The sequence below is a fragment of the Mchenga conophoros genome, linkage group LG11 (genome assembly GCF_057382185.1).
Source record: "Mchenga conophoros isolate Kocher_MC1m ecotype Shallow Benthic linkage group LG11, M_conophoros_male_GT1.1, whole genome shotgun sequence".
NCBI lineage: Eukaryota > Metazoa > Chordata > Actinopteri > Cichliformes > Cichlidae > Mchenga > Mchenga conophoros.
This window is the reverse complement of record NC_140536.1, coordinates 14,223,415-14,245,214: the sequence shown is the minus strand read 5'-3', so window position 1 is coordinate 14,245,214 and position 21,800 is coordinate 14,223,415. Positions and strand designations below refer to the sequence as shown.

General features: G+C 39.3%; 1 protein-coding gene across 9 annotated transcripts in view; it reads right to left on the bottom strand.

The window, feature by feature from the left end:
• Positions 1-21,800, bottom strand: part of LOC146563764 (CUB and sushi domain-containing protein 3-like) — a 249,356-nt gene that overhangs the window by 112,502 nt on the left and 115,054 nt on the right. For all 9 annotated transcript variants that reach the window (XR_014894357.1, XM_085291050.1, XM_085291053.1 and 6 more), the window contains 11 exons: positions 18,790-19,005; positions 17,317-17,505; positions 16,363-16,532; positions 15,142-15,298; positions 13,017-13,208; positions 11,423-11,549; positions 10,126-10,328; positions 5,724-5,915; positions 4,321-4,459; positions 2,812-2,999; positions 2,302-2,496 (listed from right to left, as the gene is read on the bottom strand). Coding sequence is in view for 8 of the 9 variants with exons in the window: in XM_085291050.1 (XP_085147176.1) it covers positions 2,302-2,496; positions 2,812-2,999; positions 4,321-4,459; positions 5,724-5,915; positions 10,126-10,328; positions 11,423-11,549; positions 13,017-13,208; positions 15,142-15,298; positions 16,363-16,532; positions 17,317-17,505; positions 18,790-19,005 (1,968 nt within the window). In the remaining variant the exon portion in view is untranslated. The remainder of the gene's footprint in view (positions 1-2,301; positions 2,497-2,811; positions 3,000-4,320; positions 4,460-5,723; positions 5,916-10,125; positions 10,329-11,422; positions 11,550-13,016; positions 13,209-15,141; positions 15,299-16,362; positions 16,533-17,316; positions 17,506-18,789; positions 19,006-21,800) is intronic.

Genomic DNA, 21,800 nt, shown 5'->3' with positions numbered 1-21,800 from the left:
TTTAATATCTGCTAATACAGCGTGTGGCTAAAGCTAGACTAAGGTCGCTTAAATTTAATTGTCATTAAACATACATCTCTCAAAACTTTCCTGCTACTCTCAGCAGATATTTAGCCAGTGATATTCAGTAGGCTTGTTAATATTAGTTGCAGTCTGTCTTGCTGCTGCATCGCATCTCATAGTCTGATCTTAAGCTGTTGATAATGTACCTAATTAGCTAAGAGTCGCTCTAATGCATTTACCACAGACCTCACGGACCGAGCCATCAGGTGGGAGAGCCTCGACTGTAAACAAACACACAGTCATTTGTATTAGGGAAGCTGTCACCAGCTGCTCTGAACCCCCCTATGGCCCACACTGTGCACATGTCACTGCTGTTCCATCGAGCAGCACATGAGAAGTGAGCAGAGGTGCAGAAGAATGGATCAGCGATTTATCCGCATTTGGTTGCTGAAGTAGCAAGAGGCATGTAATCAAACACATGTGACACGGGCACGCGAGGCTCTAATTCAAGCTGATTTGTCAGACAGAATGGGAGACATGGTGCTGTGGTGGGGGAGGAATCTGAGAATGCTACTAGTGGGAAGGAAAGCAAACTGCGCTGTCAATCTCGAGTAGGAAAGAGCGGCACCAAGGAAAGCAAGGGATTCTCAAGATATGCTTTAACGGTTTCTGTCTGACAGCCGAGTGCAGTGCTGCACAGAGAAGAGGGCAGGCTGCAAAACCACTCATTTTATGTTTTGTAAAAGGCTGATAGTTACGAAAGAAAGCTAAATGCTTCAGAGAAAAAGGCGAGTTATTACCTCATATGATTACATAAATGGTGATTTAAGAACTCAGTGCATGAAAAAATGATTTTTAAGAATGCTTGGATTGTCTTCAAAGTACGCACACAGCAAAATCTTCATATGATTACTGCATTTAGCAGTAAATCGTGTTATATTGTTACAACACTCCATCAATACAAACAGGATCGCAGTTTGAAGGAACGGCCTTCAAATATTACGTTTTTGAATCATTTTTCAATCATTAGATTTAGAATTTGAATCATATTGACCCTTTCCTTTATTCTACTTTTCTTACATACACAAGGGAGAAAATGGAGCAAATTGTAGCATAATAAAACAAATCTACTATACTGAAAGTACAAGAATAATCTGTAAAGTATGATACCACTAGCCAAGAAGCCCACAGGATGCCCTTAAGTTTGGGTAAGAATCACAGTTATACTCTATACTAAATATAAGTTTCTGACCTGAGTGACCTTGACTAAAAGTCCTGCTGTCTGTAGTACAATTTAACAACTGAAAACACAGTGAGCCATTATAGACTTGTTTAACGTAAACAGAGTGTACAGCTTGCTAAATAACATAAAGGAACAGTAGCTGGCCATATGTTGAGGCAGCTGAAGCCATTACATTTAGCCTTGAGACGGTTCAGTCATCAGTTCAGATGCATTTTCAAAGTGAAAACACTTAACGGAGAGCTGTTGATGGACTCTTTAGTAAAACACATAACCCCAGGGCTGTTTAGTGAAGTTACAGAGGTGTCAACTGTAAAAGCAATGAATAGCTCCCTGGCGTGAGGCTGGGTGCTCCCGTTCAGTATGTTCAGTGCAGTAAATGAGCGCTGAATTCTAATTTAACCTTGATAGATTTAAGACTATGACAAATATTAAAACGATTACCGCGAAGAGAAGAAATTGGATATCTCACTCCTTGCATCTTTTTGCATTTCTTATCACACTGTAGAGTTACCTTAAATTCAAATCAGTAGTGGTAAATGGTTTGTCATGAATATTGCTATTCACCATGAAATGCTGAACCTACAGAATGCCAACAACAATAAAACGACGCATTTGCAAACGAACATTATGTTCACTAGTTTATTACATGTGCTAGTTTATTACATCAAATTATAGCTGAATGCAATTTGCCATTTGGGAGTGTCGTTTAAATCCAGAAGACACAAATACCATGCAGGGCAGAGTACTGTGTGGATCTGGAATTGGACACTATGCTTTGACTCACTCATGATATGCTGTAGTTTGCCCTCCATAATCCCAGTTCATGAGTGCTGCACTACAGCTGAACCCATTATATTTTTGTCTTTATTGAGTGACCAGAATGTGCTATGTTCTACATGTGCATCAAACAGACAGCAGCGTGCGCCACATTTCAGCTCTTTTTTTTAAACACAGCGCTCTCCTGGTATCACACTGTATCAAATATTGACCAAACAGCTGGAGTGCAGTTTTCTGCTTCTAAGGCCTTCTGCTATTGCCGAGGTGTTGCCTCTTACCTTGACAACTTGGTTTAGCTCTGTCCCACTCGGGTCTCTTGCTGTTGCCCATGACACACGTCAGTGTCGAGTAACCCTGCAGCAGGTAGCCAGCCTCGCAATGAAATGTCACCATAGATCCCAGCTTGTAGTCATTACCCATTCTAGTGCCATTCATCACATTCCCAGGATCAAAACACGCCTCCCGCAGTTTAGCTGCCAATCAAAAAAAACAAAGCTTTTACAACAGTGACAACTACCTAAAATGAGAGGGATTTGTTAAATGCATTAAGCGTTACACAGATTGCAAGTTTCTGTTTAAATTAACAGCACTGTGGTATTAAAAACATTAATTAAGATTGTAAATTTGTGGCAATAGAGGAGGCTGGGTCTTAGGCTAATCTCCAAGTAGCTGTGTGTAGTGTTGTGTTCAAAAGACAAGATGTGTATCAAAGGAAATCCCCTGCTGAACTACATAAACATATTCAGTGGAAATGCTTAAAGAAGCGCATGCTCAAGCCTTTAGAGTACCTTTGTATTCCAAATGAAAGCCAGTGTAGCTCACAGAGCCGTCGCTACGAAATGCCAAGTACATGAAGTTGGAAGTGCTCTCAATCTTCTCAGGAAGTTTACTGTCTTGGAAGCTGCCAATCAGATGGGCGCTGCTGTCTGGCCCATCGTAGATGTACAAGAAATCATAGTTTGGCTCAATACTGAAGCTGTGACAAGCAAAAGAAAGAAACAAATGAAAGATAAAAACAGTTATTATTTTGCCAAGCCTTAACCACCAGATTGTACAGATTGAGAGATTTAGAATGCAATTGGGTCTCAAAATGAAAGTGTGCACTGCAATGCTAGAAGTGAGTCATGCCAAGCGATTTGTTTTGCATCTCCAGACAAAGAGATAAAAAAAGATATCTCCCCCAAGAGGTGAGAAGAGATTAAATTGTTGTGACACTGCGGTGGCACAAAATCTTCCCAGACGGCGACGGCAATGCAGTGTGAAAAGATCGTTTCATATTGTAGCGCTGTATATCAAATCACATGCTGCAGTCAGAGAGAGAGGGGAGCATTTGTTTTCAAAATAATGAGCGCGGTTTATGACGAAAATGTAAATAGCTTGGAGATAATTGCATTTGAGTTGGATCAAGGCAACTCCAATTTAAAATCATAACCCCATCCTTTCATTTGGCAATTCCCAAGAGTCAGAGAGAGAGACAACGGCATTGTGCTAACTCTATTAGACGTTTGTTTTGAAAGACAAAGCTGAAGAAGAAACATGGCGAGTTCTCCGCCTTCACCGCGAAGTGTGCGGAAGTACAGAAACAGCAGTGTACCTTTTGTTCCTTTCCAGGCTTTCGCAAAAAGTACTCGACAGTCAAAAGAAGACTGCCCAAGAAAACTGGCCTCGGGCGCATCTGTGGCTTTGCTTTGCAGATATTGGTGCTGCATGCTTAGATTGCAATTAATAATGCAAAGCACACAGTCGGACTATCTTTCAGCATATTTAACGAGATGCACTCCTATCACAATTCTGCGATATAGTATTCACCCACAAACCATGTTTCCCCACATTTCAGCAAAGCAGGCTGAAATACTACTCCTTCTAAGTGTCTGTAAAGGCACCGCTGCTTTCTCCCTATCTCCCAACACACCTTGGCTCAAACTTAGGTCTTCTGCTTAACACACATGGTCAACTGTGCTTAATGCTGTGATGCTATAGCAGGTTCCACTGCAGAAAACAAGCAATTCCATTGCACAGCCCGATCCACTGCACATCCACTGAGAACTGAGTCCATTCTGTTTCAGACAGGTTACAAAAAAATACCACAGGTTTAGGGAAAGAGTCAGCTTGTAAGCTATTGGCCCATGTTTTTAAGGGACAACACTATTTTTGTTTATCTATTGGCCTTCTCACATCCTGCAAATTCGTCAAGTCCTCACATTTCTTTTGACTAAACACTTAATATAAGTGAAAAGTCCACACGTGTGAATAATACATCAACCCATGTGGTTTAGGTTCTGGTGTTGTCGTATTACCTGATGAAAGCCAGGGAGATGACATAGTCAGAGTGAACTGCGATAAGCCAGTCACAGTCTTTGCTGTGTGGGTAGGGATGGGGGTAGTTGGGAGAAAGGATGAATCCTGAAGACCCTGTCACATTCCCACCACAAGGAGCTTGAGAGATAAAAAGGAGGAAGAGATGAATGAGAAAAAAAGCTGTGAACACATAAGTAGTCTTTAAATGTGCTGCAAATGCCTTTAGCTAAATTCAGCTTGAGACATGTGAGGCATGTACACTTATGGGTCGTTAAATTTAACTGGCTATTTCTATAACCTTTGTAAATCTCCATCAGCCGGTGGTGCAGTAACAACAATTAGGGCATTAGAAAGGCCACTGTTTTCCCCCTTTGCATTATAACACCGTGATACGCCTGACAATTGAGCTGATTCATTTCAATACGGTGTGCTTTTACAACACAATGCAATGCAGCATCTATGAAGTGTGTATTTTTCAGATATAAATGACTGAAAAAACAGTATGTATCCCTTACAAGACTTTATTCCATATGTTATCATGTTAATTATTTAATCCGCCTTCATTGCTCCTTAATCTCTCTGGGACTATGTGAACGCATCAAGTATCAATGTAGCAAATCAATCTGAAAGTCAACAGACTCAGTAGCATGGCTATGTTTGTGACTATTTCAATGTCATTTTTACTGCCTCGGGCACTCCCCCACTCCCCATAATTCTTTTCGCGTCTGTCAACTGTTGATTTTGATGAATAAACTAACAACTGTCACAGCACAATGAAGCAGTGTTTGTAACACGACGGTGACTGTGCTGTTTTTATTAGGCATGGTGACACTTTATTAGCACATGAACAGCTGACATTTACATCAAGTTTTCAGTAACACAGAGATGCTTCTGGTGTCAGTGGATTATGCCAAGTTGTGTGATTTTGTAATTGCGCTCCAAGACTTGCAAACGCCTAGGTCTTTCATGACGAGAAAAAGAGTCTGTTAGACCAGTTGGCAGCAACTCAAGAACATTTAGGTTTCTTTGGACCTACTTAGTGTAATTATTTCTAATTGCATTGTTAGGTAATTAGCCGTTAAGCTCCAATAAGACACTGTTTTGGGAGACCATAGACTACTCAGTCTTTTAACCAACAACAGAAGTGGATTTGTCCACATAAGAGCTGGCAACAGCTCAAACATATCTGAAGAGTGTTGTTTATTCTACACACACTTTTAAGACATGAGTGAGAGAGAGTTATAGTCTCATCTGCAGTCAGTTAATAGACAAACTCTTTGCTCTACCTCTTCCTCTCCACATCTCTTCTTCCCTCTGATCCTCTACACTTCCCTGCGCAACTTCTTTCTTCAATCTCCTCCACACTACCTCCCTTCTCTCTTTAAATCTTTCTCTCTCTCACCAATGCAGCTTGGAGGGCTGGGTTGCCAGTAGTATCTATTTTCCACTTGGATGCAGGTGATTCTGCTCTCTCCCTGCAATTCATATCCCGGATCACAGGAGAAGGTCACAGAGTCACCCGGCTCCCGCCCTTCTCCGTTGCGACTGCCATTCATGGGAATACCTGGATCTCTGCAGGCTGTTGCAAGCGAACCTGAAGGGCAAACACATACGTGTGATTCACAGACACACACCAAAAGCAGCTGGGGTCCGACATAAAATGCACAGGAAAGAATGCACAAGCGTTTCCATGTAGGGTTATGTTTAAACTGCAGCTCAAACAGAGTTACAGCACAGAGCCCATCACAGCTCATATCAGTCAAAATCCTGCCATGTTTTCCTAATCTGTTTCTCTAAAACACAGCTATGCAGCAGCCAAAGGCTTTGATAATGTTCTGGTAAATTCTGCTGGATTTCACAAATATTCAGCATAACAGACTCTCAAGATAGACTCAAGACTAGTTTAGTTTATTGAACTTCTGTGTTGTTGTTGTTGTTATTGCTGTTTTTCCTAAATCAAACATATCCAACGGCTCATCAAATTAAATATGTAAAACACAGAAATTTGATCTAAAAGGGCAATGTCTATTATATAGCATTCAATGTGATTAATATTTCATAATGTCACATACAGTAAAGTGAAACAAAGCTTTTATGAGTCCTCTGAAAATTAAGTACACCCTATATTCAATAGCTTGTAGAAACAGCTTTAGGAGAAATTACTTGAAGAAATCATTTTCTTCAATCATTCTCATGACTGACTCACTGACTGCAAAGCGCCCAGGTCCCATGGCTGCAAAACAAGCCCAAATCATCATCATCCTTCCACCTCCGTGCTTTAGTTGTCATGATCCACGATGATGTGTGAAGTGTTTGTTTATACGTGTGCCTCCTCCCATTAGAGTGTGAAGCTCTCTCTCCAAAGTGTGTGTACGTATTTATGTGTTTGCCCCTGACTGCTGGTTTGAAAAATTGCAAAATGAACCCAGTAACTTGCAGGTTTTGTTCCCCGAAACCCCATTCATGTCCTCATTTATAAAGTTGCTATTAGAGCGTGTAATAGAGATAATTAATTTGTATTGAACACCAAAATCCTGGTGTATTGTTATTTCACTATTTTATTTTATTTTTAATCTAATCATTCAGTTGTCAAAACAGCTATACGGATAGAAACAACAATTAGGTCGAATTGTTATTAGCTGAGAATAAAATCTATAGTCTCCATCTTTCTAACACTGTGACTCTGTGGACAGTAATGCAGTTGTCAAGCTGTCAGCCAAGCCAGCTTCCCCACACTGAAAACATTTAGTGCACCTCACTGCAGTAATCACTGTTTACATCAAACCTGTCTGTGTAAAGGTTTGGACATATACAACACTGATCAATAATCAATCATTTGTCATGTTGTAATCAGTCAAATTAATGGAAAAATGTCTGTCATAGATGGGCACATAATAATCAGACAATAATAATCAATAATAATCAGACCCAAACAATATAACCCCCCTAATAAAATTATGAATTATCTTGCATAAATAGGGTGTTGATTTTCTTTACCCATTTCCGGTATTACCAGCAAAGTAGTTGCATGTTATCATCTGGGAATTTACCCAGATTTATTTATTTATTTAGACAAAGATCTTGACTCCCCCAAAGTTTAGCATAAAGTTACGCAGATATAGATGGGATCCAGGAGATGATGTGAATAAGTGAATGAAGCTGGTTCTGAAATTACTTTAGGCTTCTAAAACTCAACTAAATATATTTTAAAATGAGTTTTTAAAGCAGCTGCAGAGAGCTGATTGTGTTTTGAAAATTTCATGTTAAAATTTCTTCACAAATTGAAATTCATTCATTAGATGATATCAAGCAACATTTTTGAAAGGTTCAGCATCTGAAATTCAGACTATGACATATATTTTCAGCTACAAAAAACCTAAATCAGTCTCAGTGGGTTGACCCAGAACCCGTTTCGCCTGAAGCTGTCATAGGCTCCGTAATGGATCAGTAAACATGTCCACTTGCACAGCAGGATGGTATTTACAACGGTTCATCCACTAAAAACAATTCTGAAATAATTAAAACCTGTAAAAGCTTCAATTTCAATTTCTTATCTTTACAGTAAATCCATTAAACACTCAGCAAGCTGTCTTGTATTTTTTGAGTTGATATAAAATTATTATTCACAGAAACTGAGTAAAATGTTTGCTGGTTAAACTGGGAAACATTACAGAAGAGTTTGCTGCAAATGTCATCACACATTTTTATCCACTAATAAAAAAAAACTTTCATTAAAAATTGAGGTTATTGCATCCCATCAGTACATTAAATTTATACTAAATAATTACTGAAAAAATTAAAGTGTCATAAAACTGCAGCAAAATTTTTTTTTATTGAACTAAAAAAAACTGACTCCAGAGCAGATCCTCCCAGGCTCTGTTGCTATCTGAGTAACCAATATCACAGGTCCATCAGAGAACTATCTGATATGTTTCTTCAGACTTTTAGCGTCAGTTTCTGTCAGCAACATTTTATCAGGTTACAGTTTCCAGCTTCATCTAATGAAAATTCAAGGATGGTAAATGATGACAAATGATGACAAAATATGAATCTTAAAAAAAAGATGACAGAGTGGTTCAAGGTGATTTTCTTTCCTCTTGTTTTTTTTAAGATAAATATCATGTTCAGCACTGACATGCTTCATATTCCTTAGTCCACTGAAATGAAATTGATTCTCTGTGCTTTATTTACCCGTTGCCATGGTGAATTTTGGTATCAGAGCTCCACTGATGATGGCCTTCGTTCTTTACTCACGCACAAGCTTAACTTAAGGTGAATAAACACAGAGTTGATTAAACGAAATCTGATTAGCTCTTCTGGAACCAAAATCTCAGAGTTGCTGATCACAGTTACTCAGCTCAGAGTTTGTTTTTAAACGCAGAGTTCGATGAACCTGCTTCCTGGAATAGAGCCCTGGGTTGTTAGCTAAAAGCCTTGAAGAAACAGTCTTTGTAAACAGTAAATTGTAAATAATTATACACATATGCACACAGTGAGCAGTTCAGTAGGAGTGAGAATCTCTTTCTGTTGAAATCCTTTTTCTTTTGTTTATTGCTTAGGAGTACAGGTTAAAGAATTGTCTACTGTTTGCCTTTTATTTTGTTTTAGGGAACATTACGAACAATAAGAAACTTCTGTTAGTCATTTTGGCATTGCTTACCTCTGAAGTGAATAAACTGCTGCTCAACATCTTGAATTGTTATGTGCTGCAGGCTTTTTCTTGGGAGTGGTAGAGTCTCATGTTAGCTGCATGTTGGATGTCTAATTTACCCCTAGGATGGGGACCTAACGAGCTTCAACCAAATGTGTTGCTGTGCATTATAGACAAGCATCTCTACTTTTAGTCTCATCTGTCCAGCTGTGCTGCCATGTTGCAGGATGCTTTCTGCTTGAAATAAGCCACGCTTGTTCAATGTTTCTCTAATTGTACTATGATGAACATGCCAACTGATGCCTGTGTAGTCTGAGACATAGCAAATTAAATCAAAATCCAATATAAAAAAATCTTCCACGGTATTTTTATGGGTTAGATTTTGTTCTTCATCTTAGTGCCTGGTGGAAACTCTCACTACCACATTAATTTGATAGTGGGAGTGATTTCTTGCTTACATTTTTATTTAAGGTAGTATATTCTTAATGAAATCCTACATGACTATTGTTCCCATCATCCCTTCCCTATTACTCGCATTCAGTTCTGAAAACCACCAGCCTCAGGCAAGCAGCGTATTTAAGTACAGCATGTCTGCAGAATCAGTTCCATTTTGCAGCGCAGTGCAGTGAATCCCATATAATTGATTTTTGTATTAGGCTGCCTGTATGCTAAAGAAAACAAAAACATTACAAGCTCATCATATTTGGCATGCATGTTGTTTCATTTTCAGTTTGCTTCCAGATGCTTAGTTTTGAAAGTAGTCATCAGCAAAGCAAATGCATTATGTCACAGCAGCAAATATTGCATAGTAGACAGTCAGCAGTGAAGTGTAACATATCAGAGACTTTCACTGCTCATCAAGACATTATTACAAATTATTCTGAGAGATCCATAAGACACAAATGGAAAAGAACAATATTTGGGAATCTATTAGAAGTCAACAGAGAAAGAGGCTTCAGCATACTCCTTTCATGCACTGAATTTGTGTGATGATCCTTATACAGATCTGCTCAGCAAGACATTAGGCAGCGGTAAACAACATACTTGTACATTGAATTAATCACACTATTCTCAACTCTTTGCAGAAACTGTTATTGAGATCAAGGGAAAAAAATACTACCACATAGCTATGTAGCTCGCAAGATACACTCACTTGAGAAGTCAATGGCAAAGCCAGACTTGGTGATGTAAAAATCAGTCTCAAACTGAATTGTGACGATGTTGAGAGTCGAGTGGATTCCTTCAGGCAGCAGTGAGCCACTAACTTCCTTCAGAGACATTTCATTCTCAGGAGGCCCATCCCAAACCTTCAGGATGTCATGGGATGCCTCTGTGTCGAATGCAAGAAACTGGAGGCTGAAAGAGGTGAACACAAAAGATTGTTGGCATAGTTTGGTTTTAGTTCACCGCAAGTCTCTATCGCTGACCATATGCAAACTCTCTATTAGCTTACATATGGTTAGAATGAGTTAACATTAAATCAATTCTTGTATTCTCTTTTTGTACTGACGTAAATGAAGTTTGCATTCATCGTACACTGCAAATACAATGAAAACCCCTCAAGCTGGGGCACCAAATAGGTGTTGAACTTAGCAAGATTCAATTAATTCTAGAAACAATGTCCCTTTGCTTTTGGGCATTTTAGCTGAGATTTGCTATCATCAATCAACTTCTTCTAAAGTCAGAATTACACTATGAGACCACAGACTTATCTGCAATCTCATCAAGAGATGGCCCGAAGCAGCTCATCTCACAGAGAATGTGTGGTTGACTTTATGAAATCATATCATGTTTACTTCGACCTCTGAGCCCAAATCGGTTTTATTTCACAGTAATAGTGGGAGCTCTCAGCCAAAACAAAGGAAGAAAAAAAAAAGCTTCCATGTCCCAGTAATATTCCTCTGGGTGCTGTCACAGTGTCTACAAAGTCCCTCACACAATCATTCTTAATGGAGCTGCTGCAGGCCGTTTTTCTTGATGACATCTAACTTGAGAGGCGAATTCTTCATGTTCAAAATCTTAACTGCACATTACAACATCTCATGCAAACATTTTACGGATGTTTTCATCTTTAAGTCCTTTGAAGTCAGGGCAAGTTATCTGACCTCCATTAATTTATGATGCATTTAAATCATCTCCCCGCAGTTTAGTTCTAGGCAATTTCCTTGTATATATTTAAACTGCTGTTAAAATCCTTCTAACGTTAACACACATATAGTCCACTGGATGCTCTGCTTAGTTCATTTTAAATCATTTATTTTCTCTTTCACCATCCATTTCATGAATAATTTGCATTTTTAGACAAATTCCTGCACATCTTAATTAACAACAACTCGAAAATTATTAATACAAACGTTATTAATCATGTAGCACAATATAAAGAAAATAAACAAAATTACATTTATCCTAAATATGCAGTACATGCATGCATATGCATACATCGGAGTTACCTGACGATGTTGCCAGAATTGACCTCAATTGTCCAGGTACATCTCAGGTTGTTGTCATAGGGGAAGGGATAGCCAGGAGAAAGGATACGCCCAGTAGACTCACCCTTAAAACTGCCACCACACTCCGCTGCATGCGCACACACACAAACACACACAAACACACACAGAAATATTGAAGCACAAATACAAAACTTGCACAATACAAAATCAAGATTCTTCCACAGACAAAAAAATGTGCATAAGTTAAACACACACAAACACACACACCAACTAACAACTAGATGCCAGCTCACTGCAGCTCTGAGGGTACAATGTGCAAAAATTTAAGCTTAGCCACAGCGAACAATCCTAACAGGTAATGAGACTGCGGCTTCCTGTCTAAGCAGAGAAACTCAGAGATACAAAACATGTTTGCTTCCTAATGAATCATTAATTTGGTTAAAAAGACTATAGAGGCCAGGCTACACTGTAGGAATGACACTGCTACAAACGTTAAGAACTGAACGGATATCTTATCATCCAATCTACTTTGTCTCTTCCTTGGTTATTGTCTTGCTATCTATATTACATAATAAACGCCACTTAATTAATAGGAAAATTGCATTAGATCACTACATTGGTGGGCTATAATCAGTATCATTATGCCGGGCAGATGTAAAAGACCTTGATGGCAACGAGGATGTGGCTCTGGGGAAATGAATGGAAATGCCATTTCACCACAGCTCACTATTAATATTGATCTCTCAGTGACACAGCACTGTTATCCAGTTAATCAGTACATCTATTTATTTACTCATTGCGGTTGTATTAGACATATCACAATGGTATAAAGAAGAAATGCTCCAGCAGTGGAAAGCATTGGCATTAAAAGTGCAATTCTGCACACGTCCGGAATTTGTAAATCATCTTTTACCCTAATCCATCACTGCTAGACATCAAGGAACAGACACTGCTTCACAACACCTTCCAGACTTGAGCAGCGTGCAGGTAATAGCTTTATCATTTCTCTATCTTTCCGTCTCAGCATGTTCTGAATATGAAAGTACAGCCAGGACTGTGTTTTATGTCCAAGTCTCAATATGACAAAAAAAGATACGATAATTATTCCTTTACTTGTAGAAAAACGCAGATTAATTGCTGGGGGATTAAAACATTCGAATCAAACATTCGACGAAAGGGGTACGGCAACACAGCGAAAGCTCAATAGCAATCCTATACACTATAACACTATAGTGTTCGTAATCATTCCATACAGCCAGTTCTGCATCCAAAACACACACACAGATCAATTATTCACGAGAAAACATCAAAGCCATTTAAATTCTCTTACCAAATGACAAGCGGCGTATTTTCTTTCAGCAAAGTTCAATTAAGAACAAATCATGTTGGGATAAATCCTTTGGATTAACACCTAGCTGAGCAGTGGCTGTTCTGAATAATAATAAAAGCTACAAACAGCAGGGTCTCCATCCTCTGGACTATGACACATAGAATGGAGACCCCGCTGTTTGTAGCTTTTATTATTATTATCTTATTATCTATAACTAGACAGACAGAACAGAAAAAAATTCAGCATTCAGGCAAAAAGGATTACCTATACATGAAGGAAGAGGGTTGTCCCACGCTCTTCTTTCACCAGTCATGCACTTTAGCATGCCAAAGCCGTGCAGAGTGTAACCTTGGTCACAGCCAAACGTGATGGCACCTCCAGCAAAGTGACCCTGGTCACTGATTTTGAAGCCAAACTGTGGCACACCTGGATCGTCACAGTGGGACAGCTCAAAACCTAGACAAGAAAGAAGAAGAATGGCATAGGGTGGTGATAAGAACCAACACATTAATGTAACACAGTACTATGTAACAAAGTCTACTGTCATTCGATGAACCAGTACTCATTTATCTATACTCTAAAGAGGTATGGATTTAGCTTTGAGTATCGATTTCCCGTTGGGCACAGATGAGGGTTCATAGTCCTATTATATTACCAGCAATAAAAGATTTCCTTTGGACAGAGACCATAATTAGGCATTCATAATTAAATGTTCAATTGAGTGTGGGCATTTGCTATGACTGAGGAAATTAAACAAGCCACAAACAAGAAAATGTGATAAATCTTTAGCTCAGCATGCTTGAATATGGCCTTCATATGTTGTTCCTCTCTTTTAGGTACTAAAGTGTTCCGCTATGCAGCAAGAGTGGCCGCACATAAACCCAGCAGTGCTGATTTATGGTCTCGTCTCACCGCGAGGTCCGTGCCCATGCCAGATGTTATGGTAGTATTACAAGTGTCATGCCCAGTATAAATCTCCAGCAGTTACCGCTCACATTTAGGAAATTACCTCAGCACTTTTGGAAGGAGTCATGAAAACATGATAAGATTTCATGTTCTGACAAGATTTAAACTGACCATATCCCACCTTCCCCTTGCCCCCTTGCTGCTCATACATCACTCAGTTCTCCTTACATTAAAAAAAAACCCTTTTCATTTTGGCTCAAATGATTGCACTTGAGAGATACAGCTTACATTGTGCCATTTACCTTGTGTGCATCCATGGATAAGAAAAAATATCACAAATGAAATCCAATTATGTGATACTTAATTACGGGGTATTCTGTAACTCAAAAGGAAGCCTGTAATTAAGCCATTTCTTCACAACTAATTTAGATACAGATGGCAATTTATATAGCCGTTGCAAATGAGCCCACATTCCTGATTAATGTACATTTTCTTTTTTTATTTTTGCAGATCTGTCAGGCTCCGAATCCTCAAACCCTTCACAACTAATGCCAAACTGAATCTTACAGCAAAACTGTTAAAACGTTTCTCTTATATCTATTACCAGTTGTACCTTGCACATTTGGCGCCATTATCATAGAGTGAAAGCTGAAGACATAGGAACTGTGAGTTATCAAAAAAAAAACCTTTTCATTATTATTATTTTCAAACCATTCAAAAGTTTAAAACTGATCAAAACTGAAAACCAGAACTTCATCCTAACTACTCTCTTGAATTCTACATTAGAAAGCTTACTGGTAGACCAAAAGATTTCAGAGATCTCAATGAGCACACAATTGCAGGTGAAAGACAAAAACACTTTAAATTGGATGGCAAAATGCAGTGTCGCCAAAACATTCTCTCTTCACAGTAATAAATTAGAAATGGTTAGCAACAACACACAGTCAGCAAGCCAATTAGGGGGGAGAGAAAACCCCATCTATTATTGCCCCCCCTTACAGCAATGACCGAAACTTTTAATGCGCACATGCACTTGTGGATTTGTACACACACACCCTATGCAGTGCATGCAAATACAAACTGGCAACACACACAAACCGCAAACAGCAGCATAGTGACTTCAAACAGTCCTAACAATAATTCACCTGCTTTAACAAGGTACAGTTAGGCAAGCAAGGACGCTAATTGCAGAAGTGGAGAGCAAAATAAAAGAGAGAAAAAGGACTCACATGGAGAGAGACAGAGGTTGAGAAAGGACAGAAAGAAAAAAGCCAATTTTCCTGCTGGAGTGGAGCAGAAACACCATGCTGTGTTTAATGGATACCCTGACAGTGAAAGATACAGCGAAGCGGGGTGAGGGTCAATTAAAATTTTCTTTCAAATTCTGCTACTTCAAATGCCTGGCTCCCGAAGTGAGGCTAAATTCACTCATTTGGAAAAGCTTTAGGGCCCTCCTCCCCCAGGGAAATGAAATGTGACTTACTGTGGTATATGAGCCGGAAACCTGCAGCCGTCTTCTCGTGGTCAGAGTAGAACTCAAGCCACAGATAGTTGGAAGTGCTGGTAAGGGACAGACCTTGCATCAGCGTGCTCGTGTATGTGCCAAGCAGTGGCGCTGCCCCATCTTTACCGTCATACAGCTAATCGGAGACAGAAAGGAACACGAGGGAGTGTTTTGTTGCTTTGATTAAGAATTAAAAATTAATACTGAAGTAAGACAGCAACGATTAAAAAGAAGCTATTAGTGTCATATATCCGATTTTATATGACATCTCTATTGCCAAGCCAATGCCCTAAATAAAATGAGATAATGAAGAAAGGAGCATCCATAATTCATTCCATTGATCTGAGAGTATATCTGTAGAGCTTAGCTAACAAGGCTCGTGACAGATGGTCTGGAAGAATAACTTGTCTTTTTAATTAATACCATTTAAAAGTAGAAATATTTTAACAAATATTCACCAAATATTAAATGTTCTTTATTATTTAACTACTTATTTTCAGGCAGGCAGTTGACTCTTTCCACTGCTTTTCAAGGCTCTTAGAAACATGAGTTTGAAATTGAATCTTTCTTTGATGTTGTGTTTATTTACTTGTTTATTATTTTATGAAAGAATGACTTTAAGTAGAAGCATGCTTCCCTGACTGATATCTGTGAAACAATAAAAAATGAAAAACAAAAGGCTCTGTGTTCTTTCCTCTGAAACGTTACAGAAGGGCTCTGTTTTGTTTTTCCATTTCTTAAAGGTAATCTACCTCTCTGAAAATGTTTTCCACTTTTGAGATATTCCCGAGATGACTGAGTACAAGAGACTATACAGCTGCATTACTAGATGGATACAGATACTAGTCCACAGTGCTTTGGACTAATAACAAAACATCTGCATCTAAAAAATATATATAAATAAATAGTGCACTCCAGCTGTGAGGTGGGAACAACACAGCCACTTTCATTACATGTGTGGTGCTTATCAAATCTGTTAATAATGCCCATGAGCAAATGCTGCTGATGCTGTCACGTGACCTTCAGACGTCTAAGACAAAACAATTCTGCATTTTTTTCCCATGCAATCCTTCTTTTTGCAAATAATAAAAAGTATCAAGACCTTGCTTGCATACTTGAACATCAATTTTTAAAAATGACACAAAACTGAAGTTGCTTATCTACTTTGTGTCAGCAAAGATGAGCGACTGCTTTGCTTACCTTGAGAACATCACCTTGAGCAAGCTCAAAGGTGCTGGCAGTGATGTTGATGCCTTTTCCTGTTTGGACCTGAATGCTGTACACGCACTCATGGCTGTTGTCATAGTTCATTGGATAGTTGGGGGACAAAAGAACTCCCTCATTGTTGGAGACTGTTGAACCGCACTCAGCTGCAAACAAAAAAACCCCAACAACAGACACAATCAGCTACACAGCAATATGACCTGCTTAAACATATTAGGAATACATTCATGAAAATTAATAGACACCATAAAACTGGTTCATTAGCTTTTTCCTAACAAGATAAAAGTATATTTCACACATTCTACTTAAATGAGAAAGTGTACATCCCTTTTTATTACCTTACCTCGTGAAAATCATTTTTTAACTGAGACAGACACATTATGAAACATAGATTAGACTATTAAATAATTAATATTTAATGTAACAACATTCACTTGCCTTGCTGCCTGGGCTAAATAGCAGAAAATTACTTAACCACAATTAACTTGTACAGAAAAAAAGTCCAGACTTTCAAAGACAGGGACATCAGAACATGGCATTTATCATGCAACAAATGCACTGATACTTTTAGTCTGTAAGTCTGACACAAGACCAGGTCAATGTCAAAAACATGCTAGGTACACTATCACAATGACTAAATCCCTACAGTAACCTTTTGAAATGTGAATGTAACTGACCTGCCTTTAAGCCTTCATGAGTGAAAAGGACATCTCCCTAGATAGTTTAACCCAGCAGCTCACGTCAGTTAATCACAGGTCTATCCTTTTAACTGTAGTCTACTTACATAAATCCAATTCTGCTGGGTTCTTAAATGTCAAATAAGAAAGTTTACATCTGTGTTGAATACATTTTAAAAGCTGACACTGGCTAGTTGCATAAACACATACATAAACAAGAACGGAAACAGAATAAAAGCAGTTGACCACGTACCCACACACCTTGGCAGAGGGGCACTCCACATGCGGCGCCCACCTCCCAGGCACACGATCTCCCTCGCCCCCTGCAGACGATAGCCCGTATTGCAGTAGAACGACAAAGAGTCGCCAATGCCAAACTTGGAGCCCGTGTGCCAGCCGTACCGAGGCGTTCCAGGGTCCTCGCAAGGTTCAAGATCATACTCTGCAAATAAGACAACAAAAATTTATTACGAATCCTCTATCTATTGCTTCTTTTGAAAATAACTCCCAGTCTTCTTGTTTGCTTCCATCAAAAAAGACGACATGTTCAGGCAAAGCAGCACTGTAGTTTGTGGGGATTACCTGTCTTGCTCAAGGAATCTTCATCAGGCTGGGAAGCCAAACGTTTGATTCCAGGTTGTCGGGATAAAGAATGAGCTCTCTAAAAACTAGGCCACTCTCAGTGAAATATTTTTACACATGGGGCTGCTGGTGGCCTTATAATTTGAGAAAATGCAGCCCAGGAGTAGGAGGAAAAAGGTCTTACTCCCATCAGCATTTCTCTCACGGTCTGTATCTGGCAGTATGCAGAACTATACGGAGCCTATTGATTTCAGCACCGCAAAACATTAAAGCAGCAATCAAGTGTAGGATGTAGAATGATGGCCTTGGCAGACGTTCATTAAAGGTCATAAAAGGTTAAAAAACGAATTCTAATAATGAACTATATAGATGCTAATTGCAGAGCATGAAAGAAGACAAAAATATATTCACAAATCATGTTTCATGAATATTCATGGATTCATAAGATATGTCTCACTTCAGTGAACAGCAGGCAAACATTTAACCAGGATGCTCATGAAACAAGGCTTCTCTACCTTGCTATTCTCTCTGTGTGTCACTCTCCTCTCTCACTCTTTATCCGACCTTCTCTATGAGCCCTGCACACTCAGCATCACCATCTGTCTCATCTCCTTTCTGTCCCTTTATCTAGCTCTCTAAACCGTGTATCTACGGCTGTTTAATTCTCCATTTCTTACCATCGATATGGGGGGCCCATTATTTCTGTACAAACCTCCTTCTCCTTCTGCCGTCTTCAGTCCTCGGGAGATTGGCCCACATGCAATGCTTTGATGATCATTCTCCTCACGATCAGACACCCTCTACCTGCATGACCCTGTTGTCTCTTAATTATCCTTCTCTGACTGACACAGGCCTGAGGCATGGTCTGTCTTAAGCCTGCTGACCGACAAATCACTCCTTATGCTACTTTATGCACGCTTTAGAGAGGCTTAGTGCTTTTGATCTCATCAATGAAAGAACTGTCTCTTTCCACGTGCCTGTGACTGCTTTTCACTTTTGCTTTCTACCCCTCGTTTTAATTACCCTTAGTCCTCTTTTCTACCTCCTCCACACAACCCTCCATCCTCTGCTAAAACCTTTCCTGCCCTACCACAACTCCCACCTCCATTCCTTCTACAGACATAGCCCACATATGGACTCATACCTGAGAACGAAATGTTGAATCCCTGCAGCGATATGGAGAAGTCAGAAATAAAGCGTAGCTGGGCCTTGAAGTTCCCATACAGACCAGCATTAATTGGTGCAGGCCTCTCAGAGCCAGTCAGGCGAGCGAGTGGCTGAGCGAAGCTGCCGTTTTCTGTTATCAGAAGGTAGTCATGGTGATCCTCCAGGTGGAAGGAGTGAAAAGTGAATTGGACACCTTGGAGGAGAAAATAGGAAAGTCCAGTGATAGAGGTTTCCAGGAATATATAAAGAATAACTGAAAGGAACAGTGTCATTCATAAATTCATGGTAACATGCATATTTCATGTTCATACTGACTGACAGTACTGTGTAAAAGTCTTCAGCCACCCCCATTTCTTTAGAGTTTGCTAGGAAAATGGGAAATGGGCTTGATGATTTATTGAAACATGCAAAAAAAAAAAAAAAAAAAAAACCATTGGAAAGATAAAAATAGAGCTTGAATGTTTTTGATAGGTTTGTAGCTTGAACCTATTCGCTGGAACGTTGAAGACAATATAATTACACCGCAAGCAAGACACGAAGTAGGCAAAGTTTTTCATGTTTCTCGTGCACGGGAGAGAACCGGACAGACGCCGTTCCTTCGCTTGACCCCAGTTGCTCTCGACCGCTCCCCCGTAACACTGCTTTTTTATTGAGGTTACATGAATATGCATAGGTTCATTAACATATGACGTCTACATACAAACAAAGAGTACCGTGTGTGTGTGTGTGTTGCTGATCAAAGGGTCATATAACATAAAAGCACACAAGCAAACATCCTTGGTCAGGAAGAGGGTAGTCTCACCCTAGATAACACGGTGAGGAAGTCCAGCATTTAAAGCACTTAGACTAGAACAGACGTAGCTACGTTTATCCTACCATAAAACAATAAGACAAGGTACGACCTCTCTCGTGCTCCCAGAGTGCTCTCTAATACACACAAAGTTTGCAGACTATCACTACACAATTGATTATACACCTCTAAGAATATATGGTTAAATATTTCTAAGCATAAATGACAATCAACAATACAAAATCTAACAGTTTTCAACAAAGCCTGAACTCTATTAATCAGTATCATCAATAACAGTTCTGCAGGCTTCTGGAAGGTCATTCAGAGCTCTTCTTTGGATGTCAGGTGGATGAAAATCTGTTGCTCTGTTTCTGTTTTTATAATTCATCAGTTCTGTCAAGATCCCCAAGACCGCTGTCTGAAATGCAGCCCCATACAATGACCAAGCCTTCATCATGTTGTACAAATAGCTGAAGAAACTCACTGTTGACACTCACTGATGATTTGACCCAAACATTTCGAATTTGAATTCATTATTTCATACCTTTCGGACCTCTTGCTAGTCCAGTTTTTGTGTAATTTGGCATACCTGTGCAGTAAACAGTAGAGTGATTATCTAAAGATCTAGATGCATCTATCAGATTCTGCCAGGTCTTTGATGGATTTTTCCCCCCTTTTCTTTATGACATGAATTTCAGATATGGTATCTGTATCATGATTCAGTCAATTTCCAAAGAAAAAACTTTGAAAAATCTTCAGAAAAGGAGAACTGTTGCTCATTGGAGCACTGACTGATTGGATATAAAATATAAAATATAAAGAAACTAGTGGCCGTTCAAGACTCCTGCACAGTGCTGCATAAGGTTAAGAATTAATGTTGTTGTTTAAATTTAAGGAAATGGGCTAAATTTGAATGCAGTCACCTCAAAATGAACCTGGTAAAACAAAGACTTGTCTTCTAGCTTGCCAGTGAAAGATTTTCCCAAGAAAAGAGCATAACTAATGATTGACAGTCAATGAAGCAAACAGAATCTATAAATTGTTTTCAGGTTGGTGAAGATGATGTTTTCCATCAATAAAATGCAACTGAAATTTTAAGCAAGTAAACAAGGCCTATATAAACAGTATATTTCCATTTTATCACACTGTAACTCAGACCCAATAACAACATCTTCATTCTATCCATGATGGCCACTTGGCTGCTTTTCAGCACCATCAGTGATGGCATTTCAATGCCATCTGTTGAATCTGTTGGAATATGACTCTATAATGTCCTCCACAATGCTTGGCTCACTTAATAAAGAAAGCCCCAAATGGCTCTAGAATAAATAACAAAATGAAATGATTGATTGTCTTCTGTAAAACGCCAATTATATTACAGAGCATGAAGGCAAATGACCAATTAATCAAGAGCCAATCTTGTGAGGAGACTTTCTAATATTGTAATACAGTCTGTACACGTGCTGGTTAATAAAAAGTGGCTAGTTGCATAACTACTACCTCTGAAGTGGAATTTCTTGCTGATTGCCCAAAGGTAAAAGCATACAATACAGCGATTAAAGAGCAGAGAAAATAATCCCAGGAGATTTTGTGTATGTTGTGGTGAATTTGGAGGCTGTGGTGAACAAGTCATCCAATCTCAATAGCCAAAACAGGTGAGCTGACGGGTGACTGGTTGGCTCAAATATGGCCTGAGAAGCAAGTCAAAAGTTCAAATCCTGTCCAGGGACCATTTAGACTTTCTCTTTTTCATGTTCTGTCTATTTGCTAGTATTTGCTATATATATATATATATATATATATACACTCAACAAAAATATAAACGCAACACCTTTGTTACTGCTCCCATTCCCCATGGGATGGACGTAGAGACCTAAAATTCATTCTAGATACACAATATAACCATCCCTCCCAAACAGTGGTCACAAATCAGTCCAAATGTGTGGTAGTGGGCACATCTGCTATATTGAGATAATCCATCCCACCTCACAGGTGTGCCACATCAGGATGCTGATCTGACATCATGAGTAGTGCACAGGTGTACCTCAGACTGCCCACAACAAAAGGCCACCCTGGAATGTGCAGTTTTTTGCGCTATTGGGGGTCTGGGGACCCAGAACCGGTCAGTATCTGGTGTGACCACCATTTGCCTCATGCAGTGCAACACATCGTCGCATGGAGTCTATCAGATTGTCAAT